The sequence below is a fragment of the Urocitellus parryii genome, chromosome 6, assembly GCF_045843805.1.
Source record: "Urocitellus parryii isolate mUroPar1 chromosome 6, mUroPar1.hap1, whole genome shotgun sequence".
In the NCBI taxonomy this organism is placed as follows: domain Eukaryota; kingdom Metazoa; phylum Chordata; class Mammalia; order Rodentia; family Sciuridae; genus Urocitellus; species Urocitellus parryii.
In genome coordinates, this window is record NC_135536.1 from 30,799,961 (window position 1) to 30,827,819 (window position 27,859).

Genomic DNA, 27,859 nt, shown 5'->3' on the forward strand with positions numbered 1-27,859 from the left:
TTCTTGCAAATGTAAACATCACAAGTAAATTAAGCATAGAACTCATTAAAGAAATAGTTTCATATTGCAAATGTACAGGAGTCATTCCCACGTTTATATTCTAGACAAATCTGCATTTTGTTTAAAGAAAGGTTCACCTTAGACATTTGTACTACACTGTAGAATTACCACAGTGACATTTGTGGCATATTGTATAATTTTGTATTTAAGGGAGAAGCAAGTAACACCCAGGAATTCATCCTCATGATATGTCAGGTGAACTTTATTCCTTCTAGCTTGGCTTCACTGAATTAATTATCAGGGAAATACGGCTGAGGTGTAAGAAAAGAGGTAGAACCCTTTACAATAGGTATACGTTTTAGAACAAAGTTGTCATACAACCCTGCAGTGACAGTCAGTTCTAGCTCTCTGCAAGAATGTTGTGATTCCATAAAACATATAAACACTACTAAGAACATTATACTACAAGACTTTACCTGATTAAAGCAGCTTGGGTATCTGCTTCAAGGTAAGACTGGAGATCACAGGCTTGGGTTGTGGCTCAGTGGTAGAGCGCTTGTCTAGCATGTGCAAAGCCCTGGGTTAGATCCTCAGCACCACATAAGAATAAATAAATAAAATAAAGGTATTGTGTCCAACTATGACTAAAAAAAATAAATATTAGAAAAAAAAGTACTGGATATCTGGAGTATTATATGGGCCAGTTGTTTATATATCTATCCATACAATGTTCTTGAAGAAAAAAGGAATCCTGGAGAGTTTACTGGGCACTGAAACTGAGTAGTTTCTTAGGTCTTCCAGACAAGACAGATTCATCTCTAGCCATCAATACTTATGTCTATTTTAAAGCAATCTAGGTATCCTCTTGTACCAAATTATATGTACATTTTTCTGAAGTATGCAGCTTACTTATATTTAGTTCCCTTTATTAGTTCTTCTTAGTTATACATGACACTAGAATTCATTTTGATAAACTTATACAAGCATAAAATATATCTTATTCTAATTAGGGACCCATTCTTGTGGGTGAGTACAATGGTGAGATTCACATGGGTATTTCCACATGTACACAGAAAAACGTTAGATTTATTCTGTCTTTAGTTACCTTTTTTTTTTAAAAAATATTTTTAGTTGTAGATGGGCACAATACCTTTATTTTATTTTTTATGTGGGCTGTGGATTAAACCCCATGCCTCACACATGCAAGGCAAGTGTTATACCACTGAGCCACAACCCCTAGTTGACTTTATTTTTTTTGGTACCACAGATTGAACTCAGGGGCACACGACCACTGAGTGACATCTCCAGCCCATCTTTATTTAGAGACAAGGTCTGAGTTGCTTAGTGCCTCACTTTTGCTAAGCTGACTTTGAACTCATAATCCTCCTGCCTCAGCCTCCCGAGCCACTGGGATTACAGGCGTGCGCCACCATACCCTGCCCTAACTGCCTTTAAAATTTTTTTAATTTTTATTTTTTAGTTGTAATTGGACACAACACCTTCATTTTATTTATTTATTTTTATGTGGTGCTGAAGACTGAGCTCAGGGCCGCACATGTGCGAGGAGAGCACTCTACTGCTGAGCCACAACCCTAGCCCCCCTGATTGCCTTTTCGATAAGCACATATGAAGAACAACATTTAGTGTAAATGCTGACCATTTAACCAGGAAGCCATAATCAGTTGTGTCCTCACATCACAAGGAGCTGTTTTTCCCCACCCAGGGGAAAAGGCACTTACATGGTGAGAGTCACTGGATCTTTTCTTTGAAGATGTGTTTCACTTAACCAGCATGTCTCCTGTCACTAAAGAGAAACACTGTCCTTTAAACTAAATAATGCAATGTTTCTAGTTATGCCACTGTGATAAAGAGGGGAGACAGCAAAAGGGTTGGAACTTTACTGCAGTCAGCGCTAATTTGTATCCTGCTGGTCCAATTACTAGGTAATATCTTTATGCATTAAAGGCTTAATAAGTAACTTAATCAAGAAAGTATGTCTAGTCTCACTGTTGGTTTGTATCTTCTTTAAGTGTTATATGCAGAGTCACTGGGTGAGTACACACTTATACACTAAAAAGCTGGCACCTGCCTTTGATGTCCATAATTCAGATGTTCCTTCCTTTTCCCAGAATGTAGTTTAGTAAGTAACTAACATGTTTTTGCCATCCTACATGTTCCATCTAATAATGTATCATTAACATGCAACATTCAGATCAATTCAGAAGATGTAAAGAAACACCTTTCAAACAAGAGTAGTAAAGGAGATCCTCTTTTAACCTGGATATGTATTCTGATCTACTGAGCTGAACTGTGTGGTTTAGGCCAAAGCTTCTGTTTAAAATGATTACTTCAGAACCAAGTATATGTTTTAAAAATACATCATATAGAACATAACACATTCTAATTTTTCTTAATTTGACAAAAATGGACAGAAGGCAAAATGAAAAAAAGTTTATTTCCTGTATTTTATCCACTGTCAATACTGTATTTTGATGCAACATATTTGCCAAAAAAACCTCTTAGCTTTTATTTTCCATTTTAAACAACTACAGTATTTACAAGTTGTTTGGAATAACACTCAGACACACACACACACACTCACAGACACACGCAAGTATGTATATCCTTACCTCTGGTTTATACTGAATGCTGGTAAAGGCAATGAATACTTTCCAGAGCCCATGATCAGAAAAGGGAAACCCATTTTTCTTCCTCATATCTACTCTCCTGGATAGCTTTTAATATTTCTCCTTTCATTTCCTCATGCAGAGCTCATTGCCAGACTTGTACAGGGTTAACGTAACTGATTTTTACAATTTAATTTTACTTAAACTATAAGCTTTTAAAAAGCATAAGCAGATATGACCCCACCCATTTTCATTATTTTGGTTGTATAATCAAGCTTCATATATAAAAAAATCTTGTTCAACTACAAGTACACTAAACCCGAGAGTCATCTGGAGCAGCCATCTCATTCTCTGTCAGCTCTCTGTTCTGACTTCCAGGGCATCACCTCATCTCTGCAGGCAACACCCAGGAATTCATCCTCATCACATGTCACATGACCTTTGCTGCTTCTAGCTTGGCTCCACTGAATCATAAAAGGTCAGGTACAGAGCTGAGGCGTAAGAAAATGGTAAGACCCTATATAATAGGTATAAGTCTTAGGACAAAGTTGTCATGTGACCTTGCAGTGACAATCAGCTCTAGTTTCTCCAGAGTGTTGATTCCACAAAATGGCAGGTAATGAAATTCAGCTCACAAATGAATAATAATTCAGAAATAACATGTGGCATATAGGCAATAAAGAGAAATTCTTACACACATAATTCTTGATAGATGACTGGTGAAGTGATTCATAGCAGAAAATATACCTCTGTTTCAAGCAAAATTAATACTCTATTCATATTCTAACAGATCTATTTTATAATAATTCCTTTCCAATTACAGCTCTTACCTAAACATTTAATAAGATTAAAAGAAGTCCTGGGTGTTTATCAACTAATCTAGTCTTAAGAGAAATGAAGAAAAAAGGGGCTAGTTTTTAAATATTTAAAAAACCCTACACATATTCAGTGTAATATTAAAATTTATGCTAAGTACATGGTAGTATCTAATTTTCCTTTTTCTCTTGATCAATAAAATTCAGTGTCCACATAAATTTGAAAAAGAAAATTCAAAGTCCACTAACAGGTTCTAGGTACCTTGATTGACATTATTCTTTCTACTCATCTTAAGAGTTAAAGGAAAACTGTCTAAAATTAAAAGGGATATTTTATGCCTTATTTGATATGTAGCATATCAAAAGAAAAAAAATTAACTGGGTCTGTGTCTAAAGTAATTTTATATGATTATTTTACACCATAATGTAAAAGAAAATGAGAATGAATACAGAGGAATTTAAAAAACAACTAAGAGGCTAGGTGTGGTGGCACACACATATAATCCCAGCAGCTTGGGAGGCAGACGCAGGAGGATCGTGAGTTCAAAGCCAGCCTCAGCAATATAGAGAAACTAAGAAACTCAGTGATACCCTGTCTCTAATAAAATACAAAATAGGGCTAGGGATGTGGCTCAGTGATTGAGTGCTCCTGAGTTCAATCCCTGGTACTCCCCGCCCGCCCCCCCCTCCCCCCATTAAAAAACCTAAGAAATATCAGAAAGGGATTAATTTATATTCATAAAAAAATAATTAAAACAAAAATAAAATTAAAAAACAGTCTGGGGTGCTGGGGATATACTTTAGTTGGTAGAGTGCTTGCCTTGCATGCACAAGGCCCTGGGTTCCATCCCCAGCACTGCAAAATAAATAAATAAATAAATAGTCTGGGAAGCAGTTTATGTTTTGTAGCTAGTAAACATAAAGTCAAAAAAATCTTACATAAATCTACTACTATTTTTTCCTCAAGTCACATATTTGTTTAGAACTAAGAATGCTTTAAAGTTAGCTTAAATTAAAAGACAATTTTAGATACTGGACAAAGTCTTAGGTTTGAAAATACCCAGTTCTAGATGAACAGCTCAATATAGCAGATGAGCTTCTAAGCATAAGTGGAGGATGCTGTTTAAAGCAAAGTGGGATTTATTCAGGCTGAGAACCCTCACTTAGATGTGAAGCTGTGATTTATATTTTGATAGGAGATGGAAAAATAAACTAATCCAGAAGGAATAATACATTTTCTTAATAAGCTACAGTTTCCTATATGAAAACTTGTATTTTCCTTGGCTGACATTTGGTGCCCAAGAATTTTCCATATATCCTTCATAATAGAAATATTGTCTGATATCTTCTGTTTCAAGATTAGAAATGTTTCAGATATCATTGAAATATTTTTCAAAATACTTCAAATCTAATGGAATGTAATCCTCCAGTAATACAGGCCCAAAGAAGGCAAAACACTAAATTAAAAAAGTCTGCTCACTAATTTCCTAAAAGATAATCTCACCTTAAAAATACACAGATAGCCTCATGAGGACTCTCCCAAACTCCATAAATATCAACATCTTATGTTAACCTAGATTCTTGGTAAAATTAAAGCTCTTTAGCAAAAAAAGTCAACATTTAAAGTTTTATCAAATATTGAAAATGGTATAAAGAACTCACACCAAGGTAAAATGTGGAAGGTAAACTAAAGCTTAATTTGTAGTAATACAAATATTTTTTTTGTCACTAAATAAGAGGAAAAAAAACTTAAAAAGACAACAACTTACAACTCATTCCAGTATTATACTTTCAAAAGGGAGATAAAAATCAAACAAACAAACAAAAAAAACCAAAGACTTCAATCATGCAATTCTACTCTAAGGAAATTAAAAAAAAACACTAGTATTTTAATCACATCTCTTTGCTTTCAAATTATGAAACTCTGAAAGTTTTGGTGATAACGAATTAAAAACACTAATGTATGTTTAAGCCCTGTACATTAATGAAAAAGGTTAAGCAGAGAATTTAAACCAATAGCTCACTATTGTCTGGAAGAAGAGGGGACAGGAATAAGACATTTATAGTCAATTTATTATATAGAAATATATACTTTCATTAATTTAGATCAGATTATTAAGACACAAGTCTTTCTTCAATTTTTACTATTTCCCCTGAAGTAATTAGAAAAGTGTTATGATTTTTAAAAGGCTTTATCAATTTTAGATTTAAAATATAAGAACATGGCTTCTCTTAGGGCTCCTTATATATAAATTTAGTAAAGAGTTATAACAAAATCCAACTTGTTTCAAGAAAAATGTCCACCAACTGCTATCCCAAATTAAGACTCAATATATGTTTCATACAAAATCCAGTTTTGCATTTGAAATCTAAATTTTCAGAGTATCTAATATATCAATGAGGGGAGGGGTGGTGGTGAACAGTGATGGCTAGGAATAAAAAGAATTCTAGCCCTTCTGATGGAATCATCTGAAATTGAGATTATTTTGTTCCTCTTTGTGTGGAAAATGGATTATCTTCCACCTAAGACTGAAAAGTCCACTTGTCTATCTAGGCAATGACCATGAATAAATCATATTAATTTTAGAGAGGGAGCAAGCAGGAGGGAGCATAATCCGTTTAAGAAGATTTAAAAATTAGATATATCATATATTCAGTTTCAGAAAAAAAAATACTGAACTTATGCTATACCACAGATTTGCCAAAATGAGGCAAATATACAACATAATGACACTATCAGGAAAATATACATTTTCAATGGTCAATTTAGAAGGGTTCCTTTGTGTAAAACTTCAGTAAATCATGTGACAAATATTTTTAGACAATAACATTTGCAAAGTATGAAGTCTATGGAAATGTTAACACAAGGCACATTGGGTTCTGAATGACCAGAGATTTTAAAATTACAAAAAAGGAAAATAAGAAGGTTTTGAGTGGAAATGTCAAGATTCTTTATATCAGCTATTAGTTTTCATTTCCTCTACTGCAATGTTATGCTATACTGTGGTATCAACACAATAGAACTAGTAGGAAAAACAGTTATCTTCTGTCATCTTATCAAAAGATACTATAAACCTGTGTGGTCCAACACAACAGCCACCAGGCACATAGCTACTGAGTATGTGAAATATGGTCAGTGCATGCCACAGGTTGAAATGCTAATAGCCTGGGCATACTGAATTAAATAAAATGTACCAAAGTTAATTTTACTTTTTTTTTTAAAACTGTCTATTCCCAATGGGTAGAAAGATGGCTGCTCCCAAATGCTCAGAGTAGATGTACAATTTTCTTTGGAGTTTCAAATTGAAGGGAATTTTTAATTTAAAAAACATTGAAAGTTGCAAATTAAATCTAAGTTGCAGTCCCACATAGCCCAATTGTAAATCTGAGTTATATATTTCCCTGAATACATATTTTAAAAACTGATATAATTTATGAGACAACATATGAATTAAGTCAATTTCACAGTTATAAATATTTCAAATTACAAGCATACAATATAAGTTACAGGAAATAAAATTCAAGTAATAGAAAAAGAAGAGGGGGAAATTAAAAGCAAAGTTATTAAAGAGGGATACAACAATAAGAACTGCACCATTTGGATAATTTTGTTTGAAAAAAAATTTTACTTGAGAAACTGAACTTCACGTGAATAACTTCAAGAGCTAGGGACTCTTAAAAGAAAAGGCAATCAGTTCTTTCTTTGAATTTCTGGACATTCATCTTCTTCTTTGAAAAGCAAAAGCATTTTCTTCCCAGAACTGACCTGGGCAAAGCATGCCCTGAGCAGGGAGGCAGGTGAGCACATACTTCAAGGGCCTCATCCAAGATGTGGACACAGTAGCTGGCAGTAGTGTTCACATGACCGATCCACTGACCACTAGCTCCAGGAAGTGTCAAGATGAAGCTATATGTATCTTGAGATTTTGTATTCATCTTAGAGAACACATCCAACATACTGGCATGAAGTATACAGACTATCAACAGAAAAATGAGCAGCACAGTTCCTGCCAACTATGTTTATCAGGAAAGGAAGGGTTAATCCCAAAGGCAATTTAAATAATGGTGTTTTATTTTATATATATAAATAAATGTTCTGAGAAATCTCAGAATTTAGTGCATTGTTGTAAAAAATTAGTGCAGTTTTCTTTCATTAAAGTTTTTAGCGCTCGAGGAATAAGAAGATAAATCTATGTCTGTTCATCGTCTCTCTCACTGTACATTTAATTTTTATACTGCTAAGTGTCAAACCGAACGCTTCCACAAGGGTCTTTTGTGAAAATCAAGGTCAATGGATTTTGTGTTCCATAACAACACATGGCAATTCTTTTTGGCAAAGAAATTAGAAAAATATGAAATCATAGTTTAGAAATTAAGAGTTTTTTGATTTAAAGCATAGGCAATGCATAGGAAAAACTTTTTAAAGATGTATTTTAACAGAACTTTATCCTCCATGCAAAATGTTTTCTTGTGGTTAACTTAAAAAAATATTTCAGCTTTATTTGGGAATGGAGACAATGACAAGAGCCAGGGTGAAGCCCCGGGGAGGTGCAGAACCATGCCACTATTCACCAGTCTCTCCCATACAGGATCAAAGTGATTCTGTGGCCATCTTCTGGAAGCTCCTCTTTTTCCAAGGTTTTGGAAGTGAGAGGGAAAAGAAATTTGGCTACAAAACACAAGCTCAAACTTCAGCCCCAAGTTCTAGTACCCCAGTTTCAATCACAGTCACGTATTTATCATCAATCTGGACCAGAAGCACTGCCTTGTCGATGTGGGATCTCGTACCTGGGTCTCTGCTGCAAGGTGCCCATCGGTGAATCACCTAAAGACTCAGAACAAAAGAAACAGTCAGTGGTGGAGTTGCTGAATGTACTCACCTACTCTTTCCTTTGGGAGCAGAGAGAACATTTTGTTGAGAATCAAGTTCAAAGACATAAGCCAACCCAAACCATGCATACAAGTTGCACTACAAAAAAAAAAAAAAAAAAAAAAAAAATGCTGGAGAACCAGGCATCTTCAAAAGAAGACTTACATGGCCTTCCATGCCCTCCTGAGGACTCCAGTCTTTCCAGCTGTTTCTCCCAGCTTTTAATCGAATTCCCTCATCAGGCCACTGTAGCTCTTTCCTTTTTGACAGGTTGATCCCTTCCAGAATTTGGGTGGGATCCACAATCTATATTTTAAATGAACAAGGATCATTTACAATTCATTTTCTCTTGATGAAAAATACTCCAATTCCAAATAAAATTTCTTTCAGGGGACTCTATATATTTTAAGTTCTCTGCTCATTACAATGGAAAAAATTTCTAAAAAAACCACGTCCCCAATTCTTTTCAGCCTACTGCAGTGGCTGGGTCAATGCTGAATGGGGAACAAATATTGCAACTGCTTGACATCCATTTTTAAGTTGGTAGAAACTTTTTTTTCAACATTCATTCAAAAGTGCTTTAATCTTCTGACTAAATACTCTAGAAGATATACTTTTATGAAAGTTCTTCACTCAACAAATAAGACATAAAAACAAAAAGAGCAACAGAAAGGAAGACCTCTGGGCTTACTCACTTGGACTCTGTAAATCACTTCCCCCTTCTTGGCATTCGAATTGTTTGCAGGACTTAAGGTGTTGCCTGGCTGGGCATCCGTGGCACTGCTCTGACTCCCCTCTGTCCCAAGAAAGCCCACGAGAGTGTGGTGTTTGCAGGCGGGGATGCTTTGGCTGGAGCTGCTTGAAGAAGGAAGGCCATGCTGTACACAAGCCATCCCACTCTGACCGGAGGGCTCCATCTGGTTCACCATAGAAAGGCGGGACTGGATGGATGATGGCAAGTTTCGAAGTGATATCTGGCTGGTGGAAGAGCGCCGACAAGGCACAAATCCTGTGGTGGACATCCTGAGAGATGAATGCCGGCTGCTGTAGCAGTAGGAAGACTGGCTGGCTACAGAGGCCCGAGCAGGGGACTGTCTGACAAGGCTCGACTGCACAGAGTGAGCACTGTGGCTAGTGCCTGCGGGAATAACAAGGACAACCCTCACTGGAAGTGCAAGAAGTAATACAAGGTACTTTCATGCTGCAGTTTCCAAGACTTTCTCCCTCATTACTTGGTAAATTTACTTGGTAAAAACTTTTTAGTTACCAGAAAGAGAGACCTAAATAACTTACAGCAAATGTCAGAGTTGGGATAAATCCTAAACTATCTTTCACAGAAATATTTCTTAAGAATATTTCCTTAATACATCAGAAATGAAATATTTCACAGAAACAAGACAGTCAGAAATATATATATAAAAACTGCATAATCTCACTTGTATGTATAAGTGGAATCTAAAAAAGTCAAACTCAGAAACAGAACAGAATAGTTGTTGCCAGGGGAAGGGAGAGAAGAAATGGGGAGATGCTGGTCAAAGAGTACAAAGTTTCAGTTAAACAGTTTTAGTAGATCTGGAGATGTGCACAGCATGGTGACGACAGTTAGTAATAATGTGCTGTATGCTTGAAAATTGCTGAATGAGCACATCTAAAATGTTCTTACCACAAAAAAATGGTTAGTATGAGGTGATGGGTATGTTAACTAGCTTGATTCAATCATTTCACAAATGTATTCACATATCAAAGCATCACATTATGTACCACTAACATATATAATCTTTTTGGTGATTAGAAAAAGACAAATGCTTATGAAGGCCCTGGCATGTGGCAAGCTCTATAGATACTATTTCTCCAAGTATATTAATGTCCTTTCTTCTATTCCAACAAGCAACTGCCTCTAGAGAGAAGTGAATCCTACCCTGATTAAGGGATTACCACTGAATACAAATTATCAGTGACAGTGAATAGCAGGCTTTTCCATATCCTTTCTCAAGTGGCTTGACATGGTGCAGACTTGTCTTTTTCCTGACTCATAAGAGTAATGTGAAGAGTATTAGGAAATAATCATTAGTTATACTCAAAACTTAGCTATGGGTACTTTATACCTGAAAATAAAAAGAGCTAATAATCAATGTTAAAAGTAAAAGGCACATTTAAAGAAGCACATTAAAAGTTTCTAATTTTCGGGGCTGGGGTTGTGGCTCAGTGGTAGAGCACTTGCCTGACGCATGTGAGGCCCTGGGTATAAAATGTTTATATCAAATAAAGTAAATATATATTTATATGTCACGATTTTACATATATAAATTATTAATATAAACCTGGGCTAATGTACAGTTAAGTGTCAAGCAATAGATCTACTGATCTATTTCCAAGTAGACAATTCTTCTTTCTACACACATTAACTGGCCCCCGTGGCTAAAAAGTTCATATTACACAAAAACTTTCCTCATATTACCTAGAGTTGGAGGGTAAGATGTAGCAGGTGGATGAAGTCCAGTTCCTGATCCCTGTCCAGGATTTCCAGAGCTTCCTTGGGACATATTGCTGTGGGGATCATTGGCAGTTGTTGCATTATTACCCACACAGGAAGTTCCACCTCCAGTATCAGAATCTTCAATATTGCCACCACTGTTACATCCGGCTCCACAACCTTTCCTTAGTCTAGGATAAAATACCAGAGTTGGAAGCATTATCCCAAGATTACTTCAAAATATAAATTCATTATTATTTTTCCAGGTATATTCTGAGCCTTCAAAGTCTTTTTTTTTTTTTTTTTGACATTACTGGGTACTGAAACCAGGGTCTTATGCATGCTAGAAAAGCTCTGCACTACTAAGCTACACCCCCAGCTCTGTTTATTTTATTTTGAGACAGGGTCTCACTAAGTGCCCAGGCTCACCTGGAACTTGGGTTGCTTCTACCTCAGTCTCCAGAGTGACTGGCTTTACATCGTGCATCATCTTGTCTGACCCACCTTTAAAAGTCTATGATGTAAGCAATAATAGGAATAAAAATCTGTTTTCTAAGAGTGGCTTAAGTACTCTATCCCTCTTTTGCTCAATGCCTCAAATCTTTCCAGTCTTCTTCATTTTTATATCCTTTATCATCTTTGCTAACCATAATGAAGACACAGTTGCACCATTAAGATCTTAACTAGAATTGGGCACAGTAATGCATGCTGTAATCCCAGCGGCTCAGGAGTTCAAAGCCAGCCTCAGCAACAGCAAGACACTAAGCAACTCAGAGAGACCCTGTCTCTAAATAAATTACAAAATAGGGTTGAGAATATGGCTTAGTGGTCAAATGTCCCCTGAATTCAATCCCTGGTACAAAAAAAAAAAAAAAAAGGATCTTAACTAGAAACAACTTTTTTTGGGGGGAGCGGGTACCAGGGATTGATCTCAGGGCATTTGACCACTAAGATGCATCCCCAGCCCTATTTTGTATTTTATTTAGAAACAGGGTCTCCCTGAGTTGCTTAGCCCCTTGCTTCTGCTGAGATAACAGGTATTCACCACCACACCTAGCTGGAAACAGAACTCTTGGCAATGTCTGTTCACTGATGCCTGAAGTGTGCAACCCCTGAAAACCTGCTACTGTAGCATACTTCAAGAAAGATGCTGTAACCATTTTTCCTTTTTTTGTTTTGTTTTGTTTTAATGTTTAAATGTCATGGTTGGCCATGATTGTCTCTTACTGGCAGTGAAAGTTCTGCATTCCTAGAAAGCTCTCAGTCTTGGGTAGATCAGAACAGCTGGTGACACTGTCTCTGTGGTATTGCTCTTAGGGGGAAAGAGCTTAACTTCTTCAAGGTTAATTCCAGCACAACAGGCAATTTTTAAAGAGAAAATTTCTTTGAACACTATCCTGGATTTCTATGTTCCGTCTTCTGTTTGGACAGGGACCAATGTTAAAATGGCAGAACTTTGCTCTTTGAGCACTGGATACTTCCTGGAAAATTTTTAAAAATTCATTTAAGAGTTTCCTGATCTAACCACAAGATCCTGTTTTCCTTAAACTCTGATATTAAGAATATGAACAACTGTTGAGAAACTGAAAACAATGTTCTGCAGCATATCTTTACCATCCACCAAACTATGATGCACCTATACCGTATAGTATAATTTACTACTCAAAGGGCAGAGAGAAAATTCACATGCACCCTTGAGCACACTAGAAAACTGAGATTCCGGCAGTGACTGGATTGTTAAAAAAGCAGCAGAGTTTCTGCATCTCATGACCACTGAGTTTCAACTTGTAAAGAGTGCTCCCCCTACTGCTAGAATAGAGTGATAACAAAGCAGTCAACTTGCAAGTTTCTTCAATGTTTTCTTTTAATTAGTCCCCTTTGCTGTCTGATTAGTGGCAACATATGGCAACAGAATTTAAAAAAAAATTAAAGGATCATTCAAGGTTCAAACACTAGATCAGCGATTCTTAACCAGTTACATATTAGATTTATCTAATAAGATTTTGAAGATAAAAGTGCTGAGATCTACTAAAGTTTACATATAATAGAATTACATTGTGCCAGGGCATCTACATTTTTTTTTTTTCTACAAACTTCCCAAGAAAAGCAAATGCACACTGTCTAGATAATGAGGGTCAGGATATACCACCACAGAAAAATACAACCCCATGGCTTACCTATGCCAGGTTGACACTATGAAGTTTCTGATATTTCCCAAGCTGATAGGTCCCCCAAGAATTTCTTTAAGTTGTTCATGGCTATCAGAGTAAGAAGTTGTCAGGGGTGAGACAAAGATTGGGTAGCCAATAGGTTGGTCACAAGATGAGTTTATCATGTTTCGTAGAGCTTGCTTTGCATTCTGGATGCTACCTCTCTCTGGGTTACGATTTCGCAGAAAAACAAGCTCCTGCTGTTGCCCGGCCCAAAGACCTCGGACACACTCCTTGTTCACCTGGAAACCAGAACATGTGGATCAAGTTAGGGGCCAAGAATACGATTCAGACAAACAGCAGAAATGGGAGGGATACAAAAGAGAGAATGCCAACCTACTATGAAAAGTCTGAAACAAACACGAGTAGATAACATTTGAATAGAAATTAACCAGTTTTCCTTTGTTATTAATAGACTGTTAATAAAAAGCACCTACAGAGCACTTTTTCTGTCTCACAGATGTTATCAAATAAAATGTTCATTTAGTTTCTTTTTAATTGGTCAAAGACTGAATTTAGTGAACATAAAATGTATCTTTGATAGAAATGAAAGGTAACATACATTTCAAGTTGAAAGGGTGTTCATGATATTCGGGTATTGATTAAATGATAGATAAAAATTAATCATTCCAAACTACCAAAATGTCAGAAAGTAAGGCTCCTCCTATAGCCCTGAGATGTCTAAACACACACACACACACACACACACACACACACACGGAAAAAGAGTGAACCATTTACAGTTAGCTTCTAATCACTATTTAGCTATACAATAATTTTGTAATCTAGGAACTGAAATTAACAATATGGTGCAGACTGATTAAGAGATGCTGCCCAGATCGATGTATAAAATATAAAAAGACCTGCTGTATAATGAATATAGGACTATCAACACTGAAATCGGAAAAATTCTAAGGCTTTATAACGCAAAAGAAAAATTTTAGGACAGAGAAAGTTATTGACAAGAAAAGTTAAATTAAGTGCTCATAAATAGTAAGTGCTAACACAGTATGCTAAATTTATATATACATATATATAAAAATCCCACTCGCATCTTAAAAGTTGGGTTCAAGTTATCCATTTGTGGTTTTTTTTTTTTTTTAAATTCAATCAATGACTCGAAACTTACTTTAATGACCCTAAAGCTTAGGTAGCGCCTATTGAGCATGATGATTTTATATTCATTGGTGCCATCATCCATGACATGCCGCAAAGCAAGCAAGGAGGGAGAGTTGGCAAGAACTGCACTCCGCCACGCAGGATCCCCTTCATGGGCTATCACGAGGTTCTTTTCATGAGACACAATGGCTTCATAGAGCACAGTAGGGTCATCGTACTCATCTGGAGAAGTGAAATGATCCTAAGCACACAGAAATACAAAACATACAGTTCTTAGTAATTATATAATTCATCTTGGAAGTCATTTTCTAAGTGAAAATTCTTATAAACTGGGTTAATACAAATATTTTTTATCAAACAATATTATTAGGGATAAATTATAAACTCTTAATTATAACCAGGTAAAGAATTAGTTCATTACTGCTATACTGCTTTATTGTTAATTCCTCAATCCAACGCTTTCTTCTACATCTAAATATAATTTCTAATCTTTATATATCATCTTTTTCTCTTTCAAGTTGCTTTTTCATACTTCAGTAATATATATTGTTTTCCAACAGGATTGTTTCACTGCTGTTATCAGTTAAAGGAAGATCTAGAAGAGGTCTCTATATCATGTTCTTTTTAAAACTAGATACTCTTCACATAAAGCAACATCCCTGGATAGTTCTAATATCCCATTTTATCTTGTCCCTCTGTAGTTAAGATACAGCTTAAAGATCTGAGCTTTGTGCACAGATTAAGTGTTCTGGTCCTAGAGAAGCTAGTAGCTTCTTGGTCTTAATAACTACACATTCACTAGGTAAGTATTCAATATCTATCCTGTGCAAGATTCTGTGGCAGGCAGCATAAATGAAACACAGAAGTATATGAAATGCATCTCCCTTTTACAAACCTACAAATTAATAGGGATTACAGGACAAATCCAGAAAATAATCATAACACAAATCTAAATTTCTGAAATGATATGTTATTAAGGAAATGCAAATACTGTATTGGCTGCCTTCATATTTATAGTTAGGAGGCTGAAAAATTTCTACATCCAGGTAAGTAACCCATTGGTACTCAAACTCAGTGACTGAAGAATGTGTTTCCTGAAGAAAAGAAGAGTGAGGGTGCAGCCCCTAAGTCTGGGCCACCCCAGAACATGAAAATAATACTGTACATGTGAATCACACTTTGTTATATAAAACATCTCCAATACATCATATTCCATTTGACTCTTACAACTCTATAAAGGAGGTTGAGATAATACCTGGATTTTACATGTCTCAAACTGAAGCTCAAAGGAGCTGAGCTGCTTCCTAAGTTTCAAAAGTTCATAAAGTGCAGTGCCAGAACTTCAACAGTGGTACTAAAACTTCCTTACAATATTCTCTCGAGTGCATGCCCTAAATCTCTTGCATTAAGAATCCTGGACCCTGACTCTGCTTCTAAAGAAGTTGATCTAAGACAACCTTCATAATCTAACAAACTAATCAGCAGCCTTGGACTTCTGAACATCACGTAACTCTCCTTTCTATTAAACACTGAGTTTGCACTTCCCCTGCCAGCAGAGATGTCATATTCTGTACTTTCTTGTAGCAAACAGTTGCATTAAGGAAGGAATGCCATTAATTATTTGAATGAAAAATAAAAGTACAATTATTTGAATGAAAAATAAAAGTCCAGATTTAGAAAACAGTCACATTCTAAATAAAATGGACACAAAGTTGTAAATCATTAGCCCCTTGCTAAAAATGGAGAAGGTTTAATCTTGTTCAAATATTTCTTTTCTTTGGGATTACAATCTGAGAAATTCTGAAGTTTAAAAAACATTTAAACATGAAGTCATTATCTTTTTCTTAAATGCACTGAATTTTCTTTCAAAACTCTAAAGCTAATCTGAACAAAGACCACAGACTCTAAATGAAGATTTTTCTCCATTCCATTTTTCACAGAGGTTTTCAAACAGCCTATCCTAAGTTAGTAATGCTCCTAATGAATATGGAATAATAGTTTAATCCAATATTTATGATAGTAGTAAAATCATTTGAAGAGTAATTCACCTTCTCGGGGGAGGGGAGGTATGATTCAATCAGATTTGAGCAGAGCAGATGTATTTACCATCTGGTCCCTACCATCAGATCTGATAACTATAGTCAAGTGAAATGAGGAGGAACAAGTGCCAGTGTATAATTTCACAAAATTTTTTTGAATGATCCTGGAACTTGGAAATGCATTGTGGGACCTAAATTTAATTTTAATAGCCTAGTAGAATTAATTTATTAAGGCTAGATTTGTCCTAACCACCTATTATTCTATGTAACACTGTAAGTGAAACTTAGCTCAGTAACAGCACTTACAACACTGAAGTATTACCACACTACATTTGGAGTGGGTGGATATTCACTCAGGAGGAGACCTAAATCATAATCATTTGAAGGCAAAACAAGTATTATAAGGCTCAAAGGCTTCAGCTTGTCATTGCTTAAATTTTTCTTCATGTCAAATTGGTCACTCTCTAATATTAATATTCAATTTTACTATATACATTTAGAAACACAGGTTCAGGACTCTTTAAGATTAAATGTCTTGCCACAAATCACGTTTTTTTGAGAATTAAGTACATCTCAAGATGTTCCTAAATGTATAATGTAGAAGTCAAATGAAGAAGCTCTAGTAAACCCTATGATGAATTAAAAAAAATATTCATTTTTTTACCTGATGAAGTTTAATGGACATACGGATTCCAGGGACTACTACTTTTCTTAGTAATTCCATGTCAGCAAAGATCCATTCATCTCGAATTGAAGAAATACGGAAATCTCCTTTAAATAGGGCATGCAATCCATAGAGGAATGACTCTAAATTACTGTTAAGATTAGAAATAAAAGTTGATATATTTTGACAAAGGTCTCCAAGACACTGATGCTTACATCTGGTTGTGTATCAGAATCATCTGGGAGTGTTTTGAAAATACAGAACTAAAGTTAGAATTCCTAAATCACAATCACAACAGATGGGGTCAGTTTTATCTGGGACCCTTGTACACGAAGCACTTTAATAGTGAGTCCGTAAAAATAAACAACAGCAGATAAAGAGCTTATAAATTAAAATAAATTAATAAGAGTCTAATATAAACATGTAATTACAGAAAAAAATTAAAATAGGCATATTTCTTAATTCTAATTCATTTGGATGTATATATTAATAAATCTAGTTTATATTTAGAGTCCCCACATCTAATATATAATTATGTTAAAAATATAAATGCTCTGGACAAGGATTGCAAGAAAAAAATGAAAAAAAATACAGTAGGTGAATTTATTAGAAAAATGAATGTAGGGGCTGTGGCTCAGTGGTAGAGTGCTTGCCTGGCAAGTGGTTCGATCCTCAGTACCACATATTAAAAAAAATGTAAATAAATAAAATAAAAGTATTTTGTCAATCTACAATTAAAAAAATAGATGTAAATGGAACTCCACCCAAGTCAACTTTATAGGGTGATTATATTTTAAAATGCCTTAAATCCATTAAATTATCATTACTAATAGTTGTTCATATGTGAATTTTAAAAGCCAGTTCTGTCAACCACATATATGATAGTATTCAATAGTGTTCAGCAAAAAGACCTACAAAAATATAAAATCAAAGGAGACTTGGAATAAAGTAGCATAAAATGACTGCTTCCACAAAAATTATTTCAGATATAGCTTCTCATACTCTTCTTGAAAACAGAAATGCCTGCTTTACCTGGACATATGATGGGATGCAGTTCCCAAAGCTCTCCGTCCTAGAACACAGAGTCCATAACAGAGAGTCACCAGTGATGAATCTTTGTCCACATCTAGAGGCTTTAAAAACCAAAGAACGTTAGTTATCAGAAAGGTATAAAAATATTTAACAAATCAGAAGATATCTAATAAACTACAGAAAGGAGAAAGAACTCAACTACTACACAATTAGAGAAGAAAAAATGATTTTTTAATTTCCGTATAATATGCAAGTTAGAACACTGCCTTGGAAGGAAACTGTGGGAGAAGAATATGAAGACAGCTTCTTACTATTCCAGTACAAGTCTGAGAGCCTGAAGTCAATCTATGGCTTACTGAGCTTCCCCAGGAAGAGGTTACTGGGAATGGTGATTCAGAGAACAGAATGCATGATCTTAAGGAGCTGGGGATTATCTCACTTAAAGAAAAACTAGAAAACTTAAAAAGAAAAACTAGAGCAGAAAACAAAGAGCATACAGCTGGGAAAAAAAAAAACAATACTAATAATTTTCCTAAAGGGACTGCAACGAGTAGAATATAAGCTAGGCTAATCTGGTAATAAGCTCTTTGAAGAGACTGGGGATATCCACATTTTCAGATATACTTTTTGAATATGTGCTATATTAGCAATCAGAAAGACTTTCACATGTCCATGATCTCAGTAATTATCTTTAAGAGAAGGATCCTTAAGTAAGTAGGATGCAGCCTATTTCTGAATGAGTAGACAGCCAGAGAATGGATATTAAAATATGACTACTCTCTGTAGTTCTGCTACAAAGTAAATCCAGAGATTTGAGAAGAATATATTTCATGTATAAAAAATAAAATTATTTGTTAAGACACCTGGAAAAAGGGTTAAACTTTGAGGTCCTCCATTTCCAGTATTGTCTACTAATGTTTTTGAACCTCTTATGAGGTTATTTTATTCTAGTCATTATTCCTTCTTTAAAAACATGTCATTCTGGTAATTTTATGTTGTACATCTAGCATAAAAGTTCAAAGACTACTGCTCAGACAGGAAATATAAGGATGTTCCCATTCTTTCTGATAAAGAAAAAAGATATTGCTGGACATGGTGGTACACACCTGTAATCCCAGCAGCTCAGGAGACTGAGGCAGGAGGATCACGAGATCAAAGACAGCCTCAGCAACTTAGCAAAATCCTGTCTTAATATAAAATATTTTTTAAAAGGGGCTAAGGATGTAGCTCAGTAGTTAAGCATCACTGGGTTCACTCCCCAATACAAAAGAAAGAAAGAAAAAAAAAGGTGCTAATTGATGGGGTATCTAGAAGACAGAAACTAAGGACTAAAACAAGGTGCTAAATCTTAACATGGCCAGTGTACACATCCCAGATCACAATAAAGGAACTGGTTGTCAAGGTATTTACTATGCTCCATGTTATCAAGTTAAATAGGCTGCTGGTGATTTACACAAGGCTTTTGCTTCTAAAGCAATAGTGGTGACAGGAATTAGATTTGGAATCACAGGCCTTGACACTGTGGTTCTGTTATATGCAGTTTGACCAGGGATGTGATGCTGCTATGAGTGCCCTAAGACCAGAAGGAAGAGATTGCTGCTAAACTCTGTAAAGTATCTTACCTTTAGGATAAAATGGGCTGTCCAAATGTGTAGATGGAAACACCTGAATTAAAATCACCCAGGTGACTCAAGATTTTATAACCCTGGTCTGGACTTAATGAATCAAAATTTCACAAGTGAGGCCCATAGGTCATTTGTTTCTACAATTATATGTACATCCCTAAGTCACTGATCTAGATGTACACTATCCAAAACAGTAGCCACTAGCCATGTGAGTTATTATATTTAGATCAATTAAAATGAAGTGAATGTAAAGTTTAGTTCTTTAGTTGTATTTGATTACATTTAAAGGATTTAAAACCACATGTAATACTGGATAGCAAAGAACATTTCCATCATCACTCAAAGTTCTAGAAAGCACTGGTCTAGCCTTTGTATTTAGGGTAAAGATATTTAATTATTCTTAAGTTTGGTGGGCAGCCCTTAAGAAGGAATAGATTTTGGAGAATAATGCATGAAATTTGAATTTATGTATATGCACGTGCATGTACACAGTGAAGGGGTGCTACCTGAACAATGAGATTAGGACACTGCAAAAGAAATGAGAAGGGCCACTTTTCTTAACCTGTTTGGCAGAGTTGGTCTGAACCAAGTGTAAAGATCTGACAGGTTCTCTAATATCAGAAAGAGGAAGCTCAGGAAAAACTGACCTCTTAATAACTAACAGAGATATTCTTTCCACCTCTGGAAAAACCTGGATTCAAAGAGTTGCAAATGAAATAAATCAATCTTACCTTTGCTCTCCGAGAAGAACAGTACTCTATCCAGTTAAGGTAAATCACACAGAAACTTTCTCTGGATATGCCTGCCAACCGATGATCATAATCTTCATCAATGTTTGGATTAAAGGTGGGGTCCACATCAACATAATTTCGATCTGCACACAGACGGAGTCCTTCCTGCATTGTCTCATTAGCTAGCCACTCCTCTAACTTAGAGGATGTTGTAACATAATAAATTATACCCTAACATGTAAAAGACAGGAAAAATTTAATTAAATGGCACTTTGAAGACATTTTAAAAAATTTGATTAAAAAGTATGTTAAAAATAAAAACTCATTGAATGGGGCTGGGAATATAGCTCAGTTGGGAGAGTGCTTGCCTTGCATATACAAGGACCTGAGTTTAATCCCCAACACTACAAAACCCTATAAAAACAAAAAAACAACAACTCATGGAATGACAAAGTAAACCCTCACTCTCTTTGTATTATATTAGTAATTACTATGGCTAATATATACAGATGCTGCCATTAAAATATGCAATTTGAATAAACTTTGATTTTTCAGTGTAATAAATTCAACTGTTTCTTCAGATACTAAAACCAAAAATATTTTATTTCTAGCTCAACACTCCATGTACACATTTTAAGAATGCCATAATATACCTCAGGCCCCACATTTGATATTGTAAAACCACAACTATAAATTCAGCAAGGCAACTTGTAGCTTATTGATTTTAGTGCTTTTGAATTTAGGATATTTATGACAGATAAAGAAAATTTACTGGCTGCCCTTAGTTTGAAAATTTTATCATAAAATTACTAAAACCATCTGGTATTCTTAGAGTGAAATTATAGAAATATAGTTAAAAACATAAAACAATGGAAATACATACATGTACATATAAATATATATAAAGGGAAAATGCCACAAACACACAATATTGTAAGCTCAATCTCTCTAGCCTCTGGAGGTTGGGTTGAACCAAAAATTTTTTTAAATGCTAAGCTCAAGATTCACCTCAATCAACATAAATAAGGTACAACTTAGAGGTAAGAGCATAAAATACAGAAAATTCAAATGTGGATCATTAAAGCTTAGCACACACTTCCCTCTTAAAAAAATACTGGCTTTGCCTAGAAGTCCCCAAACCACTACCATGCTATTTTTCCATAAGACCTTTAACAAAAAATAGAATATTTTGTTCAGTAAAAGATTAGCTTTGCCCAATGAGAGAGGTCTAGCCTTTGATTTGAGGTCCTGGGAAGTAACCTCTAAGTCCTTAAATATCTTGCCTGGTAAGAGTCTGTTTGGCTGGGGGCCTAGAACCACACAGTATGAAGCTGACCTCCAGAAGTCCTAGAAACTTGGATCATCAGTTCCACATGACCATGCTCCAATGAAGACTCAAGGCCCCAAGCTCAAAAGAGCTTCCATGGTTTGGCAGAACTCTCATATTATTGCCACCCCTTGGTGCTGAGAAAAATAGGCATCTACACAACTCCCCTGGGAGAGGTCAACTGGAAATGCTCACCATAGTATCTCTGGACACTGTGCTTGACTGATATTAATCTGTATCTTTCCACTGTAATAACACGAGTACAATGTGAGTAAAACAGCTTTGCTGACTTCTATGAATCCTTCTAACAGATCCCTGAACCTAAGAATGGTCTTGGGGACTCTGAAATTGAAGTTGCTGTCAGAAGTGAGGGTGGCCTTAGGGGCCTCCTGAACTTTGCAATACTTTTATTCAGTCTGTTGAATGTAGTACAAAGCAGTGGTTAACAGCAAAGGTGCAAGAGTCAGATATGCCTGAATTTTAAATCCCAAACTTTATTTGCTATTAGAGGATCTTGGACAAGTTAACTTCTGATCCTTAAGTTGTTTATCTATAAAATACGAAAGCAGGATTTCTTTTAAAAATTAAGAACTGAAGGTGATGGTATATGCCTGTAATCCCTGTAGTTCTGGAGGTTGAGGCAAAAGGATCACAATTTCAAGGTCAAGGCCAAACTCAGCACCTTGAGACCCTGTCTAATAAAAAAAAAAAAAAGTGGGGGGCAGGGACTGAGAACATAACTCAATGGCAGAAAGCCCTGGGTTTGATTATTATACTGGAGGAAAAAAGTGAAAACAAACAAACAAACAAAAAGCAAAAAACACATGTGTGTGTATGCATGCATGTGTGTGAATATTCCTTAGCATAGAGCCAAAAACAGAAGCTACAGATGCTAGCTACTTTTATTAATGAACATATGGAGTAAGTTCCACAAAAGAAAGACTATTAAGACCTTTGTAGGTATATTTTTATTGACTTTTCTGGATACCAGATAATTTAAACCACTACTTAAAAACAAAGCAGGAATTTAAAATTGGTATTTGTGTTTCCCAAATGCCTCCGTTATCCAAAGATCTAACTAAGCACCAACCCTTACCTTGACATAGTAAGTAGTGAGTACTTTCCGAAGATCGAAGACTTGAAGCATAGAAGCGGCACTATTATCAGTGATGCTATACCCCTCCAGAATATACTTAGTGACTATCACTTCCCAAGCTAGCCAGCGTTGGCTAAAAGCAGCATTAAATGAAAGTACATGAGGAATATGGCCAGGTTCACAACAGCAAAATCCTTCATCTTCTTCTACACCTTCAGTAATGGCCTCTACTTCCCGTTGTTGACAGTAGGTACCTTTAAGAAAGAGAGAAACACACACACACACACACACACACACACACACACACAGATGAACAAAGGCTGGGAAAAATTAATGGCTCAAAAACACAAGAAATTTAGAAAAGAGTTATATTTTATAGCAACTAAAAGTATGTAATTGATTTACTTTAGAACATTCATGTACAAATTGTAGAGGCATACTATATGTTCACTTCCTGTAGAGTAACAATGTGCATTAGCACATTAAAGATGCTGGGAGTTTGTGCAGTAAAGGAACATCTTTAGTTAAGACTCATGAATTTTCAACCTTTTCAAATGTGTTTACAACTGCATTCATATCAAATGAAAACAAAATGAGTAAAAGTACATCTCTTAAAGAACACAGGAGTTGGGTGTGATAATGTCTGTCTGTCATCCCAGTGGCTTGGGAGGCTGAGGCAGGAGAATCACAAGTTTGAGACCAGCCTTGCGAACTTAGCAAGACCTTCTCTCACCAAGTTGAGGTGAGGTGAGGTGTAGCTCAGTGGTAGAGTGCTGACCTAGCACATGCCTACCCCTAGGTTCAATTCCCAGTACTGCAAAAATATAAGACAAAACTAAAACCCAATGGAAAAAAAAACTGAATCAACCCAGGTACAGGAATATAGCTAGCTAGACATGCAGAACTCAGAAGAATCAGGTACAGGAATATAGCTAGCTAGTCATGCAGAACTCAGAAGAATCTGAGCTCCATTTGGAATCATCCATACTTCAAGCAGAAATACTATATGTATCAAAGTTATTTGGCTCTATAACTTATACTAGTATATTACAATTTAGTGTTAAGTAAAAATTAATTTTTTTCAGTTCCCAATTATAACAATAATTGATAAGATTACAGAGTCAGCATTTGAGGCTTACCTGCTTACCTAATTTCTATTAGGCGTGAGTTCTGATTATTCTGTACTAGCAAATACATCTTTGAAGTTACAATTTTTTATACAAGATACTTGACAAATAATCATACAATACAAAAGTACTAATACAAAAACAGACTAAGTACACAATTAGACACAGCAATCAAGCATCAGTAAAATATCACTATTCCATTAATGTTCATTTTTATTTTATTCTGCAGTCTTGCTTCCATTTAATCTGTATGTTTCTTACATTATGTAAAGACTACAAATTATTACACTTAATCGCATGTAGCACATATCTAAGTTAGACTATATTTAAAACAAATCCTACTGAATAATTTTCCTTTAAAGGAAAAATATATACACCAAGCAGGTTTTAAAACCACTATTTTAAGAGATATAGATGGTGGTGGTGTGATGATAAAAAAAAAATAAGACTAGGAGCTGGGGTTATGACTTAGTGGCAGAGCGTTTGCCTAGCATGTATGAGGGACTGGTTTCAATTCTTAGCACTGCATATAAATAAATAAAACAAAGGTCCATCTATAACTAAAAAAGTTTTTAGAAAAATAAGGATAAAAAAGTTATTTGGGCAAAGCTAAGGAACAGTATTGTTTAGTATTCTTTTTTTTTAATTTTATTTTTTTATTGGTTGTTTATTGTTTAGTACTCTATGATCTTCAACAATTTTATTATTTCATCTTCTTGCTTAGTTACAACTGCCAACAAAGTCATTCTACACAGTGGTGATAAGAAAAGCCCTTGTCTTGAACCTAACATTCACAGGAATACATGCTGTGGTTGACTATCAATATACACACACATACATGCTTTACAACATATAAAAATGTGTAATTTTAAAAAATATTTTTAGTTGTCAATGGACCTTTTATTTAATATTTTTTTTGGTTATAGTTGGGCACAAGACCTCACTAAGCTGCTTAGGCTGCTTTGAATTTGTGATCCTGCTGCCTCAGCCTCCTGAGCTGTTGGGCACATGCCTGGCTGATGAACAGTTTTTAAATGAGGAAATAGCATAATGAGGGCTGTATGTTGTGCATGTTAGTTGGTTAGTGGTGTATGGAGAACAGATATGGCAAAAGGGAATTTGGAAATTCTAAAGTTCAATAAGGTCCTTTTTCAGAGTAGCAGAATAAGTGAATGGGATAATTAAATTTAAGGAGGATGTTTTTGTTCTCATATATCAACCCCTTTCCCATGAGACTATCTACAGCTTCAACATACCCCAGTAACATATTTTCCTCAGAAAATAAAGTCAATAATAAGTATAAAAATATTTATAATTGAAGGAAGAATTTTGAGATTTGCAAAGTGATTTTAGCATATCTATGAGAAACCATCCCAATTGTTCCCTGGATTAGCTATGTCTTTCAGCCACTCAGAGTAAGTATTAGAAGTAAAAATGAAAAGAACTAAAAATCTTGAAAAGTGAACATATTCAATAAATTTGAACAAAAAGTAAAAGAATACAATCAATATAACAAACTTTTGACACGGTAATTTAGAATTGGAAAAGTGTTCTTGATACAAGTAACACAAATAGTGACAACGGTAGATGCTGTAATCAGAAATTTATAATATGGAGAATAAACTGGTAACTCTAATTTTTCACATAAGACTTGCAGGGCAAAGAATCTTGAAATTATTGGTAAAATAAAAATGGAAATAAAAAATACATGAATGGGTTTAACTAAGACCTATAGGAAATTTATCAAAAAATCTGTTCAGTTAAATACTGCTTAAAATTAACCACCAAAATTAAATTTGTGTAATTGAGCATACCCCAGAAATACACCAAAACACTCAACAGATCCACATATTTGTTTGGCAAGAGAATACTCTTGGGGTAGAATAATATTTGGGGTAGAAGGAAGTAGGTGGGACAAGGGATAACAATGATAACCAAGAATCACATCAATATTTGAGGAGCAAGAACATAATCACACCCGTGAAGAGTTCTGGAATGAAAAGGAGAAGACAGCATTTTAGTCAATCTACAATGTTAGCAAAATTATTAGATATTAACTGCTGTGTGTGATAAGTGCTGAAACAAAATGACAATTGAAGCAGATGTAATTTCTGCCCCTGAAGTTTGGCCAACTTCAGCCTTGGCCAAATCCAAGTTAAGGATGGTTTTTGTATTTTTTAAAGATTATTTAAAAACAACAATAAAGAGTATCCAACAGAGAAAGGGCAGAAAGTCTAAAATATTTACCATGTAACTCCCAACAGGAAAAGTTTACCAACCCCCAGGGCTAGAGAAGAAATAAACTTTAAACAAATAAACATAAATAAGTATAAAATTATTTCTGTGATAAAAACTAAGAAAATTAAAACAAGGTAAGATGAAATGTAATCATGTGGGACAGGTGGTCAGGGAAGGCTCTTTGCAAAGTGACACACAGGGTAATCCCTAAGTATAATTAAGGAATTAGCCAGATGGGAGGTTGGTGGGATAAGGGAGATGATGGGGCTTTCTGGGGGGCAAAATGTGGGGTGACAAGGAGTTCTTAGTTAAGAACTGAACACATCTAAGAAACTGAAAGGTGACTAGAGTGGGCGAGGAGAGTGGGGTAGAGTGAGAATGCAGAAAATGGCAAACCCAAATCATTTAGCATTGTAGGATGTGTTAGAGTATTTGAATTTTAATTTAAGTGTATCAGGAGTCACTGAAAACTTTCATGCACAGGAATGACATGATCAACTCTAAAAAAAAAGAAAAAGAAAACCCAAATACCAACACAACATCTGAATGAATTACAGCTATCCTTGCTATCCAAATCTAGCCATGTGTTCAGATAGTAAGGCATAGTATGTTTTCAAATTTGACTTGAATTTTGATTGATAAACAACTACAGCTTGAACAGCCAAGCATTTGTCCAAAAACTTATTTCAATCTATTCAGTACCAGAGAGGGAAAGTTGGGAAAATGAGAATTTGTATCATTTTTTGATTTGATGAATTTATCATCAATATTATAGTAGATAAGTACGATAGTAGATAAGACCAAGTGATAAAAAGACCTTCTTCCATTTCACTAAAGTAAAGGCTAGAAAAAAGCCTCCCCATGCATTTTGTTGTTTTAATTAAGTTAAAAAACTAGGTGAAATCCTCAGGTCCCAAAAGTTAAAGGAAGTTAAAAGTTCTAGCAGCGGTAAGTCTGAGGGTTCAGTGTAGACTTTTACATAAGTCCACTTGGATTACATTTGAACAGGATGGGGGTAGATGGAATTAAGGTCCAGAGTAAATGGAATAAAGGTGCAAGGTTGGGATGGAAAGGCAGAATCAAACATCCACCCGACAAGAAGAGAATATTTTAGGAACAGAAGAGGGGAGACAAAGGGTTACAAATGAAAAATATCAATATTTATGACAATTTGAGCACTGTATAAGTACTAGTTAACAGAGTAGTTTCTAGGGCTAGGGCTGTAGTTCAGTGGCAAAGTGATTGGCTATCATGTGCGAGACACTTGGTTTGATCCCTAGCACCACTAAAAAATAAATAAATAAAGGCATTCTAACCATCTACAACTATAAAAACAAAAACAGAATGGTTTCTAGATAAGCACTTGCTGTACCATAGAACTCCATAACAAACTTTCTGATTCAATATCAAGGTAAAAATTAACCTTTAGGGCAGAGATCTGATTGATTCTCTTCCTAGTCAAATGTTTTCTTATTTCCTACTCCAGACTAAAAACACTACAAAAAACTTCTTAGGATAGAACAAAAACTCTCTAAAGCTCTTTAGTCCAAATGTTCCCATACACCAAAAGATATTCAAACACAGGATTTGAAATTCCTATAAAAGAAGTTTCTATTTTATGCTTAGAAGTTATTCAACTTAAGGCAGCTGGGGCTGGGGCTGGGGCTCAGTGGTAGAGCACTTGACTGGCATGTGTAAGGCACTAGGTTCGATCCTCAGCATCATATAAAAATAAGTAAATAAAATAAAGGTATTGTGTCCATCTACAACTAAAACTATTTAAATAAAAAAAGAAGTTATTCAACTTAAGATGTGGAGAAAAAGGAACACTTTTACACTGTTGGTGGGATTGTAAATTAATACAAC

At 35.2% G+C, this 27,859-nt stretch overlaps 1 protein-coding gene across 5 annotated transcripts in view; it reads right to left on the reverse strand.

Moving 5' to 3' along the window:
- Positions 1-4,137: 4,137 nt before the first annotated feature.
- Positions 4,138-27,859, reverse strand: part of Pcnx1 (pecanex 1) — a 144,757-nt gene continuing 121,035 nt past the window's right edge. For all 5 annotated transcript variants that reach the window (XM_026402363.2, XM_026402355.2, XM_026402344.2 and 2 more), the window contains 10 exons: positions 22,629-22,882; positions 20,206-20,436; positions 17,850-17,950; positions 16,818-16,968; positions 14,125-14,355; positions 12,963-13,237; positions 10,771-10,976; positions 9,008-9,450; positions 8,478-8,618; positions 4,138-8,267 (listed from right to left, as the gene is read on the reverse strand). In XM_026402363.2, coding sequence (XP_026258148.2) covers positions 8,127-8,267; positions 8,478-8,618; positions 9,008-9,450; positions 10,771-10,976; positions 12,963-13,237; positions 14,125-14,355; positions 16,818-16,968; positions 17,850-17,950; positions 20,206-20,436; positions 22,629-22,882 — 2,174 coding nt within the window. In that variant the 3' untranslated portion in view covers positions 4,138-8,126. The remainder of the gene's footprint in view (positions 8,268-8,477; positions 8,619-9,007; positions 9,451-10,770; positions 10,977-12,962; positions 13,238-14,124; positions 14,356-16,817; positions 16,969-17,849; positions 17,951-20,205; positions 20,437-22,628; positions 22,883-27,859) is intronic.